This window comes from Cyprinus carpio, chromosome B7 (genome assembly GCF_018340385.1).
Source record: "Cyprinus carpio isolate SPL01 chromosome B7, ASM1834038v1, whole genome shotgun sequence".
NCBI lineage: Eukaryota > Metazoa > Chordata > Actinopteri > Cypriniformes > Cyprinidae > Cyprinus > Cyprinus carpio.
This window is the reverse complement of record NC_056603.1, coordinates 9,785,517-9,805,351: the sequence shown is the minus strand read 5'-3', so window position 1 is coordinate 9,805,351 and position 19,835 is coordinate 9,785,517. Positions and strand designations below refer to the sequence as shown.

The 19,835-nt window shown below is 38.2% G+C and overlaps 1 protein-coding gene across 2 annotated transcripts; it reads left to right on the top strand.

The window, feature by feature from the left end:
* Nucleotides 1-6,459: 6,459 nt before the first annotated feature.
* On the top strand, nt 6,460-18,544 carry LOC109059452. Of its 2 annotated transcripts, none has more exons than XM_042727157.1 (7): nt 6,460-6,638; nt 6,732-7,073; nt 16,532-16,882; nt 16,976-17,317; nt 17,494-17,601; nt 17,716-17,738; nt 18,036-18,544. In XM_042727157.1, the coding sequence occupies exons 1-7, from the start codon at nt 6,599-6,601 to the stop codon at nt 18,171-18,173; spliced, it is 1,344 nt and encodes a 447-aa protein (XP_042583091.1). In that variant the 5' UTR covers nt 6,460-6,598; the 3' UTR covers nt 18,174-18,544. The 2 variants fall into 2 exon arrangements, with proteins under 2 accessions (XP_042583091.1, XP_042583090.1); XM_042727156.1 differs by lacking the exons at nt 6,460-6,638; nt 6,732-7,073 and adding exons at nt 16,182-16,246; nt 16,337-16,418.
* Nucleotides 18,545-19,835: the final 1,291 nt, after the last annotated feature.

Sequence of the window (19,835 nt, the reverse complement as noted above, 5' to 3'; positions counted from 1 at the left end):
CCACTGATAAGCTATTACTAAATATAATGTGGAATAATTAATTTTCTGTAAAGCTGCTTTGCAACAATTTGCATCTTGAAAAGCGCTTGTAGCATATATGACCTGAACCAGACAAATTAAAGATTCGATCAGGACCATGGTTGAAACATGAGGAGCCGAATTCCTCAGAAAGGCAACAGGATGTTGTAAATCAACTCCTAGCACCACAGTCTGAAGCAAGATAACCAACCAGCTCTTTCACAGAACAGCTTTCAACATTAACACCATTAGTACAATTATTGACAATTTCAATTTTGAAGAAGAGATTGTCATATTTGGGGCAAGTAATCAAAGAGATGGACAGTCTGACCCTCACATGTAAAGCCATGAGAGTAAACAAGATCGTTGGATTCACTTCCCCCTACCTTGCAGAACTAGACTGAAATTCCTAAGGGGACCTTTTAACCTCTGGTTTCCACAGAACATCTTTATGTCAGAGAATGGCACAAGAACTGTCTTAAAATGGACTCAAAAAGACTTATAAAGGAATATCAGTCCATTGCTTAACACCATATCATAATATGAAACCCACACATTTGACTATCATGTTTCTAATCACTTATTGTGTATGTCTTTTTAATAACTATTAAATAGCTTAAGTATTCATATTCATGTTTAGTATGTGTGTGTTCGAATCTCCTTGTTTGAAACGTTTCTGACCATTAGTTATTTGTCAAATGTATCATATTCTTATCATAGGAATCATGTCCAAAATTATACTCTGCAAGAGTTCTGAGTTAAGTTTTGTAACGCCGTGTCTCCGAGTCTGACCTCGCGTGCCCGTCTGAAACTTCAACCAGCCCACAACTCCGCATCGTCAGCCAACGCCCAACCACGGGCTTCCCAAGACGTCACTTCAACGACTACTGAACTTCCAGCCAATCAGCAACCTCGGGAAACCCCCTTTTCAGCAACAACAAAGGGAACCACGTTACACAGGCATCACAAGTAACATACCTCCAGACTCTGATCTGTACTGGTGAATCTAATATAATTTTAACCTCATTGAGGAACTCAATGCGAGGGTTAATTATGTGATTAATGGTTGTTCATGTCTATGCAATTTCACATATTGCTGTAAACTTGGGATTCCACATTTTCATTCTCTTAAACTCATCCTTTCCTAACTTTCTATCCTCCTGCAACTTGTGTGAATGTGTGAGTACGTGTGCTTATGTGTTAGATTAGTTTATATGTCTTAGATTTATCTAATAAAGCCTTATTCATATTGAAAAGAGAAGTATCTTGTGTTTTGTGCTTACAAGTTAATGTCTTAAACTGGCGATCTTGTTACTGTGCTAATTAATAGTGTTTTCACTATACTTTGAATATTAATATCTAGTGCAGATTTGATGTTAAACGGTTCGTTCAGTGAATCGCTGGCCGTCTCAGTGATCAGCCGTGAAACAGTGATTCTGTTCAAATTCCCTTTAAAATCTTAAATGATTCCCTTTGAGCTAAATTGACCTGTTTCCCTTACAGCTATACAAATAAACTAGAATTTAATTGAATTTAATCTCTGTCCTTGGTGCTGAATTACAGATCTGTGCCCCATAAACTTCTGATTTTAAGTATCAGAATCAGAATTAGCTTTATTCACCAGGTGTGCACAAACACACAAGGAATTTGTTGTGTTTTTTTAGGTGCTCCTGGTACATACATACACATCTGACATGAGAACAGAAAAAATAGAAAAATACAAATAAAATAAAATTAGTAAGACTTAGCAATAAATAATGTTTATGAATCTGGAACTGTAGATTGATTTATGTACCGATTTGTGCATTTTTATTCTATATGGAACTGTATAAATAAAGAGATATGCATATGTATTTACATAATACTTGAGAAAGGCAATAATTAAAGATGCAGAATGATTTACGGAAAATAATTACAGAACACAGGTAATGATTCATATGTTAACTGTTTAAACTGGAGATTGCATGGGGGAAAAACTGTTTTTTATGCCTAAATGTTCTAGTGCCCAGAGATCTGTAGCGTCTGCCTGAGGGGAGAAGTGCAAACAGGTTGTGTCCGGGGTGAGAGGGGTCTTTGATGATGTTACCTGCCCGCTTCTTCACTCTGGAGTTGTACAAGTCCTAAAGACTGGGCAGTTGCACACCAGTGATCCTTTCTGCTGCCCTAACAGTCCATTGCAGTCTTCTTAAATCTGATTTGCTGGCTGACCCAAACCAGACAGTTATAAAAGAGCACAAAACCGACTCAATAATAGCCGAGTAAAACTGTGTCATCTGTGCCTGTGGCAGGTTGAACTTTTTCAGCTGATGAAGGAAGTACAACCTCTGCTGGGCCTTTTTCACAATGGAGTCAATGTGAATGTCCCACTTCAGGTCCTGAGAGATGGTTGTGCCCAGGAAGCTGAATAACTCCACTGCAGTCACAGTGCTGTTCATGATGGTAAGTGGAGGGAGTGCAGGGGGGTTTCTCCTGAAGTCCACAATTATCTCCACAGTTTTGAGTGTGTTCAGCTCCAGGTTGTTGTGACTGCACCAGACAGCCATCTGCTCAACCTCTAGTCTGTAAGCAGACTCATCTCTATCCTGAATGAGGCCGTTGACTGTGGTGTCGTCTGCCAACTTCAGGAGCTTGACAGTGGGGTCTTTAGAGGTGCAGTCATTTGTGTACAGGGAGAAGAGCAGTGGGGAGGGAACACAGCCCTGAGGAGCTCCAGTGCTGATGGTGCGGGTGTTTGATGTAGTTTTTCCCAGCCTCACTAGCTGCTGCCTGTCTGTCAGGAAGCTGGTGATCCACTGACAGATGGAGGTGGGTACAAAGAGCTGTGTGAGTTTATTCTGAAGGGTGTCCGGGATGATGGTGTTAAAAGTGGAGCTGAAGTCCACAAACAAGATCCTTGCATAAGTCCCTAGTTTGTCCAGATGTTGGAGGATGTAGTGCATTCCCATATTGACTGCATCATCCACAGACCTGTTTGCTCTGTAAGCAAACTGCAGAGGGTCCTGCAAGGGTCCAGTAATGTCCTTCAAGTAGGCCAGCACCAGTTTCTCAAATGACTTCATGACCACAGATGTTAAAGCAACAGGTATGTAGTCATTAAGTCCTGTGATTTTTGGATTTTTCAGACCAAGCTTTTGCTTTTCAAACCTGCAGTAAAACTCGTTCAGGTCTTCAGCTAGGTGTTGATTGGCCTCAGTGCTAGGGGATGGGTCTTGTAGCTGGTGATGGCTTTCAGGCCCTTCCACACTGATGTAGACTCATTACTTGAAAGCTGTTTTTTTTTTTAGCTTTTCAGAGTAGTTTAACTTTGCCACTCTTATCTCCCTATTCACTGTGTATTTGGCCTCTTTGTACAAGTCTTTGTCCCCACTCCTGTAGGCATCCTTTTTGGCCTGGCGAAGCTGTTTGAGTTTTGCACTGAACCAAGGTTTGTTGTGGTTAAAAGTTAAATAAGTCCTGGTGGGAACACACATGTTCTCACAGAAACTGATGTAGGATGTCATGGTGTCAGTAAGCTCATCCACATCAGTAGCTGCAGCCTAAAAAAACACTCTAATCAGTAAATTCAAGGCAGGCCTGTAAATCTTGCTCTGCTTCAGCGGTCCATCTCTTTACAGTTTTTACTACAGGCTTGGACGATTTGAGTTTCTGCCTGTAGGCTTGTAGAAAGTGAACCAAAAAGTGATTAGAGAATCCCAGCGCTGCTCGTGGGACAGAGTGGTATGCATCCTTTAAAACAGTGTAGCAGTGGTCCAGTATATTGTTGTCTCTGGTGGGGCATGTGATGTTCTGTCTATATTTAGGCAATTCAGGGTGAGATTAGCTTTATTAAAATCACCGAGAACGATAATGAAAGAGTCTGGATAACGTTGTTCTGTGTGTGTGTGTGTGTGTGTGTGTGTGTGTGTGTGTGTGTGTGTGTGATCTGATCGGCCAACAGTTCTAGCGCGCATCAGGAATATACACACTCACCTGAATAAATGACGAAAACTCCCGAGGTGAATAAAAAGCTTGCAGTTAATGAAGAAAGCTTCCAAGTTTGGGCAGCACATCTTCTTTAAAACTGTCACGTCTGTCTGTACAACAGCCTTCATTGATATAAAAACAGAATCCATCGCCTCTCGTTTTCCCCGATGACTCGGTCCACTCTGAACAGCTGGAAGATGTAATGCGCTGTCTGGGATGGCTCCGTTCAGCCAGGTTTCCGTGAAGCAGAGCGCAGCGGAGTTTAAAAAGTCCTTGTTTGTGCGTGTGAGGAGTCGTAGTTCATCTGATTTATTTGCTAGGGAGCGGAGATTCGCCAGATGAATGCTCGGCAGCGGCGTCCTAAATCCGCGCAGTCGGAATTTAACAAGTACGCCGGCGTGCTTTCCTCGCTTGCGTGGCCTGGAGCGCTTGTATAGGAATGGAGCTCCTCTGACTAAAATGTCCAGTAAAACATCTGAATGCTCAAATGTCGGCAGGAAGTTATTTGGTGCGCTATTTCTGATGTCCAGAAGTTCGTTCCTAGTAAAGCTGATCGGGAAAATATTGCTTAAGACAGGACAAACAAACAAAAAGAGTACAAGTACAAAGGACCAACAAACCATGGTTGTCATCTGCGGTGTCAACCGGAAGTAGGCCTAAAGAGAAGCACAAAACACTGGTTCTCATTGTTAATTACTGCATTAAATGAATGAGGACAAGAGAGACATATTTTTAATAATAATTTTTAAATTAACAAAAATCTATCATGTCCACTGCTACTACACCCACAAAAGTGATGACATGATGCAAATATTCAAGGGGGGGGGGGGGTAATCCTATTTCATGCATGTTGAGTTATTTACACTGTTAAAGAATTGGATTCTCATGCTAAACATGGCAAAAGTTTAAAATAAATAAATAAATACATTTTTAAAAAATTTAGATGGATGTAGAACAGAGTATTTCTGTGCCAAATACACTCCTTCCAGGTCTGTACAAGTTTCGAAAAGTTATTTTCGAGCATTGCTCTTCATTAAATCTTGAAAGGTGGAACTCCTTTTATGGGTACTTCTGCCGTAAGAGCGCGCCCGCGCACATATCGACAAGAGCAGAGCAAGAGAGCGTTCATCAACGCGCTTCATTGGGCAGTGCTGCACGGGACTCGCTCAGGAAGAATGTCTCCAAAGAAGTGTGTTTTTGAATGTAAGGGAAAGATAACCTGGTTCAGTTTCCTAAAGAACCCATGTTGTGTAAACAGTAGATGCAGTTTGTTTAGCAAGTGTGTTTTGTTGATGAACATTTTATAAACAAGGCCCAGTTGACACTGGATTTGCACATCGTTTGATACTATAAAATGGAGTGGTCCCAGCGATAAAAGATCATGAAAGTCATGATTCTGAAAATTCTTATGATACAAACCAAATAATCAAGCATTGGCTGCACATGTATGACAGATCCCAAACTTTATGTATACCTTTAGTTTTAATATATGCAGTTTATCAGATGTCAGCTGTGTATAATACATAACCCTTTTTTTTTTTTTTTGGTAATGAAAGGATAGCTGGGTCTTAACCTGTGGTTTTGATGCAGCAAGAGGTGTGAAAATAGAAACAAGTCTCAGTGCAAACTATATAGTGACATACTCACACTCAGATCTGACCCATATAACAACTTTATAATGCAACTAACTTTATAATGTTAAAAGTAGCATTTATGATATTCAGTTACAATGTACCTTTGGTCTGTGATTTTCAGTAAATCTGCTTTAAAACAATACATAATGTATCAGGAAACAGTGCTTAACTTGTAAATACAAATAGCAAAACAAATAAGTTTTAATATTCTAATTCTAATTTTCCACGTTTTAAATTTTAAATTTGGATATTGACTTAAAGAACCAAAAGTGCAACATTGCAAACTTCATGACATGAGCTGATTGGCTGCTATCACACAAGTGGTTTCAGCTTAATGCAAACCCAAGTGACCAATCAGCTCTTAAAGGATTGAATAAATAAGACAGAAGTGCATATGCAGCTTATTTGTCTGAAGCCAAAATTGAAGGAGACATGGTATGGACAGTTTACTGATCTACCTCTATTAGTTGGTGTGAAAAGTTTTTCTGATTCATGTTTTTATTATTTTATACATTTATTTATTTATTTTTCAGGGGAATTTTGGAAGACTGCTGATCATAAGATATTTAATTTTTTTGTTCTCAACAATAGGTAAATGTACATTTTTATACGTTTATACTTTACAACAGTCTATCACTGCATAACACTAAATGTACCTTTTTAATTGTGTAGTCTGCTGCTCTGATGTGGATGTTGTTCAGGAGGATAATGTAAAAATAGTTCGAGCTGGAGAGGATGTGAACTTTACTTGCACATTTTCAAATGTTCTGCAAGCGACAAAAGCATGGATTAAACAGACGGCTTATGGAAAATCCTTGCAAATTGTCTCTTCATATTTAAATCAACCAACCAGTTGGAATGAGGACTTTGAGAAAACAAATCGTTTTTATGTTATTAAAGGAGATGATCATTTTAATCTGACCATTTTAAAGGTAAAGCCTTCAGACACAGCAACGTATTTCTGTGTAGTCTCGTCATATCACATGATTGGAATGGGTGCAGGATCCAGATTATTTGTCAGAGGTAAGTTTTCTTGCTTGATATTGAAGCTTTGATTGGTTTGTTGGGTCTGATTTTTCTTGTCCTTACTATTTGTCTCTGATGTCCCTTTTAAAGATGCAGCCATAGGTAGAAACACAACTCTTCAGCAGTCTTTGACAGACACGCTTCATACAGGGGATTCTGTGAGTTTGCAGTGCAGCCTCTTCACTGAGAGTTGTGCAGGAGAACACAGTGTCTACTGGTTCAGACAAAGCTCAGGAGAATCTCAAGGAGTGCTTTACACAAAAGGAGAGAGAAATGGTCAGTGTGAGAACAGCACTGAGTCTCAAACACAGAGCTGTGTCTACAGCCTCTTCAACAGCAATGTCAGTCACTCTGATGCTGGGATTTACTACTGTGCTGTTGCCGCATGTGGAGAGATACTGTTTGGAAAAGGAACTGAACTAAATTTTAGAGGTAAGGTTTTTGAAAAGTACTTCATGTTTTTACTCAAGAGAAAATTTTTATTCAAATATTAGGAGAAATAATACAATTGAACTGTTCTACTATTAGCTTTCTGAACTATGTCTTGAATTTTTGGTAATTTCAGAGGGTGTCGATGTGAATCCAGCCCTGCTTGTTTTAAACATCATATTTTTGGCTTTAACTGTTTTTCTGGCTATAAAACTATGTCAGGATCCAAATAAAAGTAAGGTTTAATTTTGGCACACAATAATACATTTATATTATATATAAAATGCAATAATTTACACTACAAAGATATTATATTTGATTGTGTTTAATTACTTTTTTTATTCATCCACAATCAACAAATCTCTAGAGTGTCAAGTAAGTGCTTACATTTATGTTTGTGATTTCAAAAGGTTCGAATCATATAATTACAGTCAGTTTTATTAAGTGCAAATGCTGTTGTGTCTTCTTAAGACTCAACTTTACATTTTATGTGACATTTTTTTCTCTGATCTTTGTTTCTTTTTCCTCATTATTGTAGGTTGAAGACATTCTGAGTTATGCGGCACACAGTTCTTTCATGGCAAATGAACCCAAAGTAAAGATTACAGAAGAACACTCACTTGTGACATACAACATGTATACTAAAATGTCACAAGGTGATGATCTTTAGGGGCGGAACCAAAATTCGGGAAGTTTGGTTCCGCCCGGAAGTGTTTCCGCCCGGACCGGAAAAACAGAACACCGGAATTTCCGGTAGCGCCGTAAGAAGGAAAATCAGGGAATTCGATGCACCTGTGCCTAGTTAGGGACAGCGGTTGGTGATTGGAGGATACGCTGGACAAGGCAGTACTTAAGGCCAAGTTATTTCACAGTCTGGGGCGCTCTTTCTGGTGTGTGTGAAGCACTGTGTTGTGCCCGTCTTGGTGCGCTGCTGGCGGCTGTCTAACTCTCTCTCTCCCTCAGGCTGGAATTGTATGATTGTGAAGACATCGCGAACCTTAAAGGTTGAGAAGTGAACGGATTATACGGCGAACTGAGACGACGTGAAAAAGGGGATTGGAAGCGGCATTGATGTGAGTACTAAGAGCCAGTCGAAAGTGCCCTGTATATTGACCTGGCGTTGTGTAGATCTCTCCAGGAGGAGGAGGGCGGCCCTACCCCTAATATAGCGTGGTGGGAGAGCCGAAGGAATACTTATTGAAGTAGTCACAACGACGACATCACTAGCTAGGCCGCATATTCCATCGCCAGATCCGAACCAAGCGAAGTGAAGGAAGACGGGTGTCCTTTTCGTACACTGAGTGTGGTGGGTGAGTCTTCATGCTGTGAAAACCTATAATTTTGACGTGGTGCTGTATATTGCTGTGGGCTGCTGTGTATTGCCGTGTGTCCTGTCAGATAAACCCCCGCCTTCACGCACTTCGTCGCGGGAGGACAAGGAGACTGCTGGTCCTAGCCTAGTTCAGTACAGTATATGTTGTGAGCGTGCTTCAGATCTCCGGAGATAGCACGGTACGCTGTGTCCAGCCCAGAGGTGAAAGCCATCCAAAGCAGAGTAACTGTGCTTTGTGCCCAAGTTGATACCTGTGGAGAGGAAAGGAAAGAGAGAGTGAGTAACACAAGGAGAACCAGAGGGAACCTGTACTTACAGTACGCTGTGTTCAGCCCAGAGGTGAGAGCCATTCAAAGCAAACTAACTGTGCTATTGTGCCCAAGTTGATACCTGTGGAGAGAAAAGGAGAGAGAGGGAATAACACGAGGAGGAATAGAGCGAACCCTGTACTTACAGTACGCTGTGTCCAGCCCAGAGGTGAGAGCCATTCAAAGCAAACTAACTGTGCTATTGTGCCCAAGTTGATACCTGTGGAGAGAAAAGGAAAGAGAGAGTGAGTAACACAAGGAGAAACAGAGGAAACCTGTACTTACAGTACGCTGTGTTCAGCCCAGAGGTGAGAGCCATTCAAAGCAAACTAACTGTGTTATTGTGCCCAAGTTGATACCTGTGGAGAGAAAAGGAGAGAGTGAATAACACGAGGAGAAATAGAGCGAACCCTGTACTTACAGTACGCTGTGTCCAGCCCAGAGGTGAGAGCCATTCAAAGCAAACTAACTGTGCTATTGTGCCTAAGTTGATACCTACCTGTGGAGAGAAAAGGGGAGAGAGTGGGTAACACGAGGAGAGACCGAGGAAACCTGTACTTACGCCGCCGCTGCCTGTGGAGAAAGAGAAAGCGAGTGAGCACCCAAGGAACGAACTGTGTGAACCAGTACTTACTGTGAGCTGTAATCAGCGAAGAGGTGAGAGCAAAACCAAGCTGAACTAACTGTGCCTGTGTGTCCCAGCCGTTGCCTGTGGAGAAAGAGAAAGAGAGTGAGCACCCAGAGAACGAACTGTGTGAACCAGTACTTACTGTGAGCTGCAATCAGCGAAGAGGTGAGAGCAAAACCAAGCCGAATTAACTGTGCTTTGTGTGTCCCAGCCGTTGCCTGTGGAGGAAGAGAAAGAGAGTGAGCACCTCGAGAACGAACTGTGTGAACCAGTACTTACCGTGAGCTGTATTCAGCGAAGAGGAGGAAGAAGGAGGGCGCTACGGATACCTAAGACTCAGGCCGTGGCCCGAGTCCCACGCCCCGGATCCCCGTGGCCCCCTTGCTCCCTGACCTCTTCCCGGCCATAGCCCATCTGGAGGGCCGAGCCAGAGTTTAGTTTTAATTGCCCTTTCCCTATTCCCCAAGCTATTTTTAAATATTTAAATAAAGATTGTTTTATCACTTACTTGTTCTCGTGTTGTTTGGCCATTGGGTTGGCTTTGGGGACCTCCTCGAGGTGGAAGTTGAGAAGGGGTGTGGCTTAGTCAAAGCATAGCCAGCCCCTGGGTGTGACAAAAAAACAGTCTGTAATTGCTAAAGGCCATTAGAAACAGCAGTTTTCAGTTCAAGGCTAAATGCTGCATAAGTTTAAGGGGTAAAACATGCTTAAATTTCAGTACTGCTTTGTAACAGTGTACAATATACAAACCAGATTAGCATTTTTTTTTTTTTTTAATGTAATATGTAATTTTTAACATGTTATTTGAGTTTCACATATAGTTGGCTGCATGTACACATGACCATCTAAACAGAACAGAAATCCAACCACAGATGTGTGCTTTGTTTATTTACTTTACAGTATATTGGGTTTTTTTGACACTTGATTGTATCTAAAATCCGATGATTTGTCTCAAAGTACATGGCACAAATTCCTTTTCATAATGTAGGACATGATGTGTAATTTACAAAGTAATTTTGCATAAGTTGTATTATATGTGAAATGATGCATGATCTGTTATATCTACAGTACATACCTGTTTTAATCTTCCGCCCTAAAAATGTAGCAATACAATGTATGAGTGGCTTTACATTTCTGTAAATAACAAGACATGAAGCCTGCTTTACACGATTGTTTCTGTATCTTTTATTCATTGCTGCATATCTTTCCTTTTTTTTCATCCAAACAGACTTTTCACAAATATGCAATTTCACTCAAAATATTTCCCCTAATACATTTAACAAAAAAAAAAAAAAAAAAAAGTACTGCTGAAGTGTTCTTTACTGATTGTGTTACAAATTTGATACATTTTTATACTAATGAACTTGCATGATTTTCTTAAAACCCAGTCCAAGGTTGTTTTATTCCAAATCCAATTTACTCACCCAGTTATCATGACTTCACTATGCATATTGGTCATATGTGAAAACTCAGAGCTAACAAATAATCACGGCACTGGAGAAAACAAGAATTTACTTTTACCTTATTCCTGAGTTTATCACCCTGTGGATGGAATATGACTGCAGCCTCTATGACAAACGTTTCTCCAAGATATAGGAGAGGCCTGCAGAGATATTGAAGCACATGCATGGAAGGTAGGCCTATCGATTGGAAATACACGCCGTTTCTGTTCGTGTGAAACTCTCATAGTCAGGAAAGCCACCTACTGGCTTAATAGGAACCTATAGGCTATATATTTCCTTATTCTCATTTTTTTATTACTCATTTATTCATTTATTACTCATTTACTGATACTGATACTGATGCTGTGCAGGCTTTGTCAGTGTAAACAAACAACGCTGAAAATTTCATCCAATCACAATTTATTGTTTGATTCTATGCTTCAAGTAAAGCATGACTCTGAGCTCTACGCATTATCCTTCAGGGCTCTCATTTCAGATTGACAGATTCATCAGCCAATCAAATCGCTCGAATTGAATGTGGTGGGTGTAGTTTATCATTGCATAACTCGTGCAAATGTATGTACATATATGGCAAGCCATTTTGTCTTTTATTCCTCCAGAGGATATGAATTCTTGGTATCAACAATTAAATTTTTACTAGTTAAAATGTTGATTCCTGATATCAGGAATTAAAATGCAACCAGTAAAAATTATAATTCTTGATATCTGCAATTGTATTTTCACTAGTTAAATGTCACCATAGGCTGCCATTCAAAATCAATTGCTGATAATATAAAGAATTGATTTCTTACTAGTGTAAATTTAAATTTCACATATCAGAAATACAATTCTTACAATTAAAAAGCTTTATTTTTTTATATCAGTAATCACATGGTTACTAGTACAGATGTCTATTCTTGATTATCAACAATTCAATTGCTACTAGTTAAAATGTTTATTTTTATATCAATAATTCAATTGTCACTAGTGCCAATTAATTTCTGATATCATAAATGGGATTGTTACTAGTAAGAAAGCCATTTTAGATATCAGAAATTATATTGATATCAGAAATATATTTTCAGATATCAGAAATAACAAATGTAACGTTGAAATATATTTACAGATATCAAGAATTCACATTTTTACTAGTAACAAGGTAATTATTGATATCAACAAAGGCAGTTGATATCTGAAATTGCCCTTGCAACTAGTGAAAACGGAATTACTGATATCTTCAATAATATTTTAACTATTTCACAGCTGCAAAGAAGACAATGATACAAAACTGGTTTACTTCACATGTGTGCAAAAACATTTTGGATACATAGGTTCCTTGGGATAGTGGCCTTTGAATGTACAATGACACAAATTAATGGGACTAAACCTGGTACTACTGATGCATGGCAATGTTTTTCTTCTGACATTTTGAATTATATAAAGGAATGAGCATATTTTTTTCTCTTTCAGATCGTAAATTATTGATAATATGTCTGTTGCGCCCCCTTCCCTGTTTGTTTGTTTGTTTGTTTATTTGTTTGTTTGAATGGATATTATTTTGTTAATATAAAAATAAAAAGTTGATCACAAAAAAAACTAATATTTTAACTCGTAAAAATACTTTGACAGATATCTTTCTTTTTTTATCATTGCATATACATGCCTATAATACAGAATGAGTCGTTATGCTGCGTGCCCAAATTCATGCTGGTATTTCTCCTTGATTAAAGGTGGGTGTGTTATTGTTTTTATTATATATTATGTGTTTTTTGTTTGTTTGTTTGTTTGTTTGTTTTTAACTGTCAATTTTGCTGTATTACTATGTACACCGACACATTCTCATATGAAGAGCTGAACTACTGTATTTGCACTCTCTGCCTAATTTGGCTTGGATTTTCTTGAGGGACCAAATGGGTGCATAAAATATGACACGATACACACTATAATTGTCAGACTCTGTTCCAAGTTTTGTGTATGTTTTGCTTCCCATATGTTTCCATGCCCTTTTTTCCCATTGATTTCCGTAATTAGTCCCTTAATATAAACCATTAGTTTCCCTTGTCTGGTATTGATTGTCTACCCATGATTCTTTGTGTGTGATCCTGCCTGTGTTCCTCGTTGTGTTGTGAAATAAATCCCTTTGATGTTATTGCTCCTGGTTTCCGGGCTCCTTCGTCTCCTTGTCTCTGCCACAGTAGGCAATTCGTGACAGAAAACCGGACCGTGACTGTAAGCGGCACCCCTTCTACCCGTGTTTGTTTTCAGTTTTTTGAAGAGTGTTTTTTTTTTGTTTTGTTTTTTTCAGTTCGATCCTCCCTGATTAACATGGAGGAACAAGCTTTATTCATCGCTGTGGATGACCCCGACCCTGTCAGTTTAACGACAGCTCACTCGATGGGGTAACCCTAATGACTCTGTTCCAGAACAGGATAACATACCATCGCCCCACGGAGCTGCCAGACACCACCAACCTCGACTGGAAGGAGGCAGTCATCCGGTGTCTGGAGAGCCTCCGATCCCAATCTGGAGCCCTTCCAATGGCCATTCCCGAGTCAAGTTCGCCAGCCGTTCCCGAGTCAGGCCCGCCGGCCGCGACAATGTCAAGCCCACTGAACCGTACTCTGGTCGCTCCTCAACTGGAGTAAACTCTGGAGTGAACTCTGAGGACTGCTGGACTGGAGTGGGTTCTGAAGTAAACTCTGAAGACTCAAAGACTGGAGCAGACTCTGGAGTGGACTCTGATTGCTCCTGGACCAGAGTGGGCTCAGAGATGGATTCTAACTGCTCCACGACTAAAGCAGTTTCTGTGGTGATCTCTGAGACCACTCACGTCGGGTCCTCCAGGACCACTGGACTTGAGACCACCAAAGTTGGATCCTCCTGGACCACCAGACTCGACCTCAGACCTTGGCCGTAGGAGGGCCAAGACTGCTGGTAAAAGGGTTCTTTTTGACCTGGTTTAACCCACTGAACTCGCTGAACAAGATACCAGGTGAAGTCCCAAAAATTCAAGGTCTCAAAGCTTATAAGAGCCTTAAATTGCCTTAAAAAGCCTTTAAGCCACTCTCTCCTGCCATGTGGCAGGTCGGGTAATCCGAAAACCCATGGTACCAGAAGAGGGAGAAAATAAAAAACTGCTGGATCTTGAAGTGGGATCAGTATTCTGACACAGAATTCTCACACAAAAGATCCATTTGCAATTTTATTTCAAAAAACATAATCCACATGAGCAAAAACAGGAAACAAAGATAGCAACACAGGAACAGAATGCAATACTGACGCAACTAAAGACAAAATGAACAAGGTATATATAGGGTGAGGCTAATGAGTCAATGATATACAGCTGGCAGCAGTGAACTAATAATGAGTGCAAAGGGTTATAAGGAAACACAGTCTAGAACACATAAACAATGTTATAAAAAGAGTGCCCTCTGGTGACTTAACAGGGCACTCCAGCAACTGGCTGTAATACAGTGCTCCACCCAGACATGGTGTTAACATCAGAGGTGACTGTCCCCCCAGGAAGAAAGGACTGAGGATGCCAATTAGCATAAGACGGCTAAATATGCAGATCTTGTCACAAGGTGCTGAAGCAATGGATGGAGAGCCTGCTATGAGCCAGACAAAGTTGGGTGCTGGTTATTCACTGGCAGATCATTATAGCAAACACTTAAACTGCAAAGTGTGAAAGGATTACAATGCAGAAGAGCCATCAAGAATATCCAGGAGGCTGCTGAGAAGGCCTTGAGATGGCTGTGGATCCGGAGGGGGGATCCGAGGCTTGGTGCGTCACTTGGACATGAGTCTGTAACTGATCACCCCTGGCTGGGTCACACGGGCGAGGGTGTATGATGAGCAAATATTTAAAATGTCCCCGGGTTCATCACTGAATATGTGCCCAAGTAACATCACAAGATGTATGTCTAAACACTTATAGACTTAGAGTGTGCAAATATGGACAATGCATGTATGAATGAATAATCTTTGCATTCATCAATGCAACATAGTTAAACTTGATTAAGCCCTGCCATGTGCCAACCCCTTGATTCAAACTATTTTCAGTCCCACTTTATATTAGGTGGCCTTAACTACTATGTACTTACATTTAAATTAATAATTTGATACAATACACTGTGTACATACATGTTTTTTACATTGTACTTATATTACTTATATATTACTATATAATATATATTTTTAAAAATGCCTACATGTAGTAGCAACTGTAATTTCAGTAATTACATTTATAATTAACTGTTGACCCACCCCTTTCACCTTAACCCACCCTTAAACCTACCCAAACCACCAAACCAGTTCCTACCCTTACCCATATCCCACCTCAATAGCAGCAAACGTGTTTTGCAATACAATATGACCCCAATAAGTACATTGTAATTATTTTAATATTAATACATAGTAGTTAAGGCCACATAATATAAAGTGTGACCCTATTTTCTAAATGTATTTAAAATTTTCATATCTTAGATGCTCATCATCACTACACTGTACAAAATTAATCATGGGTCTTGTAATTTTCATAAAAACATAATGTGATGATTAAAAAGTAATGTGTTTATTTTATTAAAGAAATTGTGGTCCAGTGTTGTATAGAAAATATTAAGAACTTTTCACTAATATAAACAACAGATATGTTGTTGTTGTTGTTGTTTGTTTGTTTTTTTAGGAAACTTAAGCAGTTTTGACGCTTGAATTGAGGAAATTATTGAACTGAAAAAATAAATAAATAAAAATAATGTAAGAAAGCTACCTATTTATTTTAAGAGAATTAGCTCAATTTTGCACTTTAATTTTGACGGTAATTGTTGGTTTCCAGCATGCTTTGCATATGGCTGCATATGCTGCAAAATCACAGACTTTTGAAAATCAACTTAAAATAAATGAGCACATGTCACTAATTATATTAAATTCATTGTGTCATAAATTAAATAATTTAGGAGATTTTACATGATTTATTCAGCTAAAACATCAAGCCTTAAAAACTACTAAAAAAATGGTGTAATATTGTTACCATATTTATTTTTTTATTTTTTTAAGTAGATAGCTCATACCATTTTTTTTTACAGTGTATTATTAAACTCAGGAACTTTCATATGGGGCCCTTCAAGGGTTTGTTTTCTGGTAACATGCTTTGGAACACCTTACTTCCTGCTTTTTTTCCCCTGTCAAACCACATAATGTATTTTTAGTAATGCAACAACATATTACCCAGATATAGTTTTGAGAGAAGACAGCTTTTGTTAACTATAAACTGGTAAAAAAAAAAAAAACTGTATGTTTTATAATGTGTCTTAATAAATGAGAGATGTTTTGGAGCAATGGAAGATGGTTGGGTTAGAATTTTTTTTCTAGCCATTTTGATGTGGCAAGGGGCGTGAAAGCATAAAAGTTAAGGTGAAAGTGCATATGTGCATCAGTTGCCTGGAGCAGAGGCCGATGGACACATGGTAAGGCTACAGTCTAGTCTAATCTATAGTCTATCATTTTTTTAGCATGTGTTAATGGATTGACAGAGTACTCATCGTTCACTTTTACAGGGGAATTCAAAGTACAAGGATCGTTTTGGAAGACGACTAATGATGAGATACTGCTTAATTGTTTTGCTCTTCTCAATAATAGGTAAATGTACCTACATTTCTTTTGAAATATTAAGCAACTGTTATTTAAAACCTATTTAACACTACATAACACTTTTGACTCAAAATGTACCTGTTGTGTGCTTCATTTTGCAGTCTGCTGCTCTGATGTGGATGTTGTTCAGGAGGATAATGTAAAAATAGTTAGAGCTGGAGAGGATGTGAACTTTACTTGCACATTTTCAAATGTTCTGCAAGCGACAAAAGCATGGATTAAACAGACGGCTGATGGAAAATCCTTACAAATTGTCTCTTCATATTTAAATCAACCAACTAGTTGGAATGAGGACTTTGAGAAAACAAATCGTTTTTATGTTATTAAAGGAGATGATCATTTTAATCTGACCATTTTAAAGGTAAAGCCTTCAGACACAGCAACGTATTTCTGTGTAGTCTCGTCATATCACATGATTGGAATGGGTGCAGGATCCAGATTATTTGTCAGAGGTTAGTTTTCTTGCTGGATATTGAAGCTTTAATTGGTTTGTTGTGTCTGATTTTTCTTGTCCTTACTATTTGTCTCTGATGTCCCTTTTAAAGATGCAGCCATAGGTAGAAACACAACTCTTCAGCAGTCTTTGACAGACACGCTTCATACAGGGGATTCTGTGAGTTTGCAGTGCAGCCTCTTCACTGAGAGTTGTGCAGGAGAACACAGTGTCTACTGGTTCAGACAAAGCTCAGGAGAATCTCAAGGAGTGCTTTACACAAAAGGAGAGAGAAATGGTCAGTGTGAGAACAGCACTGAATCTCAAACACAGAGCTGTGTCTACAGTCTCTTCAACAGCAATGTCAGTCACTCCGATGCTGGGATTTACTACTGTGCTGTGGCCGCATGTGGAGAGATACTGTTTGGAAAAGGAACTGAACTAAATTTTAGAGGTAACATGAAGGTTAAATAAAATACCTGTTTTAAAACGCTGAAATGTGGTTTTTGATCTTCCCTCTCTAGAAGAGCATTTGATTCATATTCTACAGTACACGATGCCGAACTTATCTAATAAATGTGAAAAATGTTATGTAAGAAATTAAAAATCTTTTTCTTTTCTTTTTTTAAGAGAACGGTTATGTGAATCCAACTCTTCCTGCTCTTGGAATTTTAAACATCATTTTTTTGGCCCTTGTTGTTTTTCTGGGAATAAAACTATGCATGGGTCAGAATAAAGGTAAAACTTTATGAACTTAACTATTTTAACTTTCTTAATTAATTTATTATAGTAATTTAAGGCAACACACGACTGCCGTTTATAATGACAAGACTGTTTCTTGACTCCCTTAAGCACCCAAACCTCCGGAGAGTCTAGTAAGTATTTCTTCTATTTGAGATCTATACTCTATATATATTCTTATTATATGGTTTATATGCAATGAAGTCATGCTTTAAATCTCAGTATAGTGAATGGAAATAACACACACACCTTAATGTCAGATCTTAAATGTGTATCAATTTGATGTTAGATTTTATTTTATTGTGTTATTTTTTTTTAAATATTACAATAAGTATAAAAGATAAAAACTTTATTACTTTTGGTGTATTTTATGCCATATCACATGCCCTTTTCCTCTCATAATTGGAGTTTTTTTTCTCTCTTAATATTAGAATGAAGACACGCTGAATTATGCAGCCATTAGTTTTAGTCAGAAACCTCTGAACACTAGAAGAGCCAAAGAAAAGATCAGTCAGGACCAGTCTCTGTACGCACAGGTCAGATCACACCAGTTACATTCAGAGCTTTAGAGGAATATTTGAAATGTTTCCATCCAATATGTTGTCTCATAAAAAAAAAAAAACTATTTGGTTACATACATTTAACTTATCAAAAACAATTTGTCAATTCTACTTATCTTCAAAGTATAGCCAAGGATTTTTTTGTGTAATTAATTATCACTGCTGACACACATTTGATTTTCATTTGAATTTGGTAGCAATTACAAACATACTGGGCAAATATTTTCTAAAAGACCCCTGTAATGTATTATAGTTGAATCTATAATTCCTATAAGGATCATGTCCAGGGTTTTTTCCTAAGAGTTAAAATAAAGAGTTTTGTTATACCTCAGATAACAGTAGTTTTTACACACACACACACACACACACACACACACACACACACACACACACACACACAATATATATATACAAAATATACAGGTGGTCATTTTAAATGTCTTTAAATGTTACTGTGCTATTTAGACTTTGTCCTGTACATTGTTAGATGTATGAATTTGTTAGGCATAGTAAGGTTTGTTAGATTGTGTTGGTTTCTTTGCAACTTTGAAAATACATGTTATGGTATGTTCCGTAAAACATGTTCAGTAACATAATTTTGTGTTTGTTTGTTTCATTTGCGTCTTCTAAATGAATAAATGTACATGTGGATGTCATGTGTGAGTATTCATGTGCATTGTCCTTAGCCAGTTAGATGCTTATTTAGACAAAAATGTATGATGATATTGTCTCCCCTTTTTTTATCTGTTTTTGCAATTTTATGTTGCTATTCCAGTGTCAGAAAAAAAATCTGCTAAAAAAAAAAAAAAATCCTAAGTAAGAGCAACTAAGAGTAACTTAGTTTAATTTATTTCCCTGTTCTAAAACAAAAAAACAGATTTCCACAGTGTTCATCACTCATTAGAAATGCATTAACAGAGGAACCGTATTCGTTATCACATCCTCTGCTTATACATTGTTTGTGCTAGAGCCTGTGGCTTGCGCTAAAACTGACTTTAAAAATGAATGAATGAATGAATGAATGAATGAATGAATGAATGAATGAATGAATGAATGAATGAACGAATGAATGAATGAATGAATAAGAAAGATACTCTGTGCTACACAGAGTGCAAGCTAACTAAATCTTCTGGGAGAAAATGCAAATTAGCATATTAATATGCTGCAAATTTTATTTTTGGGGGGCGAATTATTCCTTTAAAAAAGAAAGTGTGTGAAAATGTTCAATTTAACAAATATAATATGTCTCTGTCCATGGTGCTGAAATTATATTTATTAAAAGGTGTGTTGCAATAGAACACTTCCACCTGCATTTGATCAGATAAATACATTTTGTCCTGATTTGTAACTTTTAACTGACTTTTTTTATTTTTATTTTATTATTATTATTATTATTATTATTATTATTATTATTATTATTATTATATACAATAACATTTGTGAAATTGTCATACTACACTGTAGGCCTTTTCAAGTCAAGTCAAGTTGAGCTTTATTGTCATTTTGCTACATGTGTGGACAAATGAACGAAATGTCTTGCGGTCTGCTGCACTATAGTTTCCGTACCAGACAGTGATGCAGCTGGTCAGCATGCTCTCAAAGGTGCCCCGTGAAATGTGGAAAATACTTCCTCCTTCGAGCCGGATTTTTATTTAATGCCCCCAGTCTAAA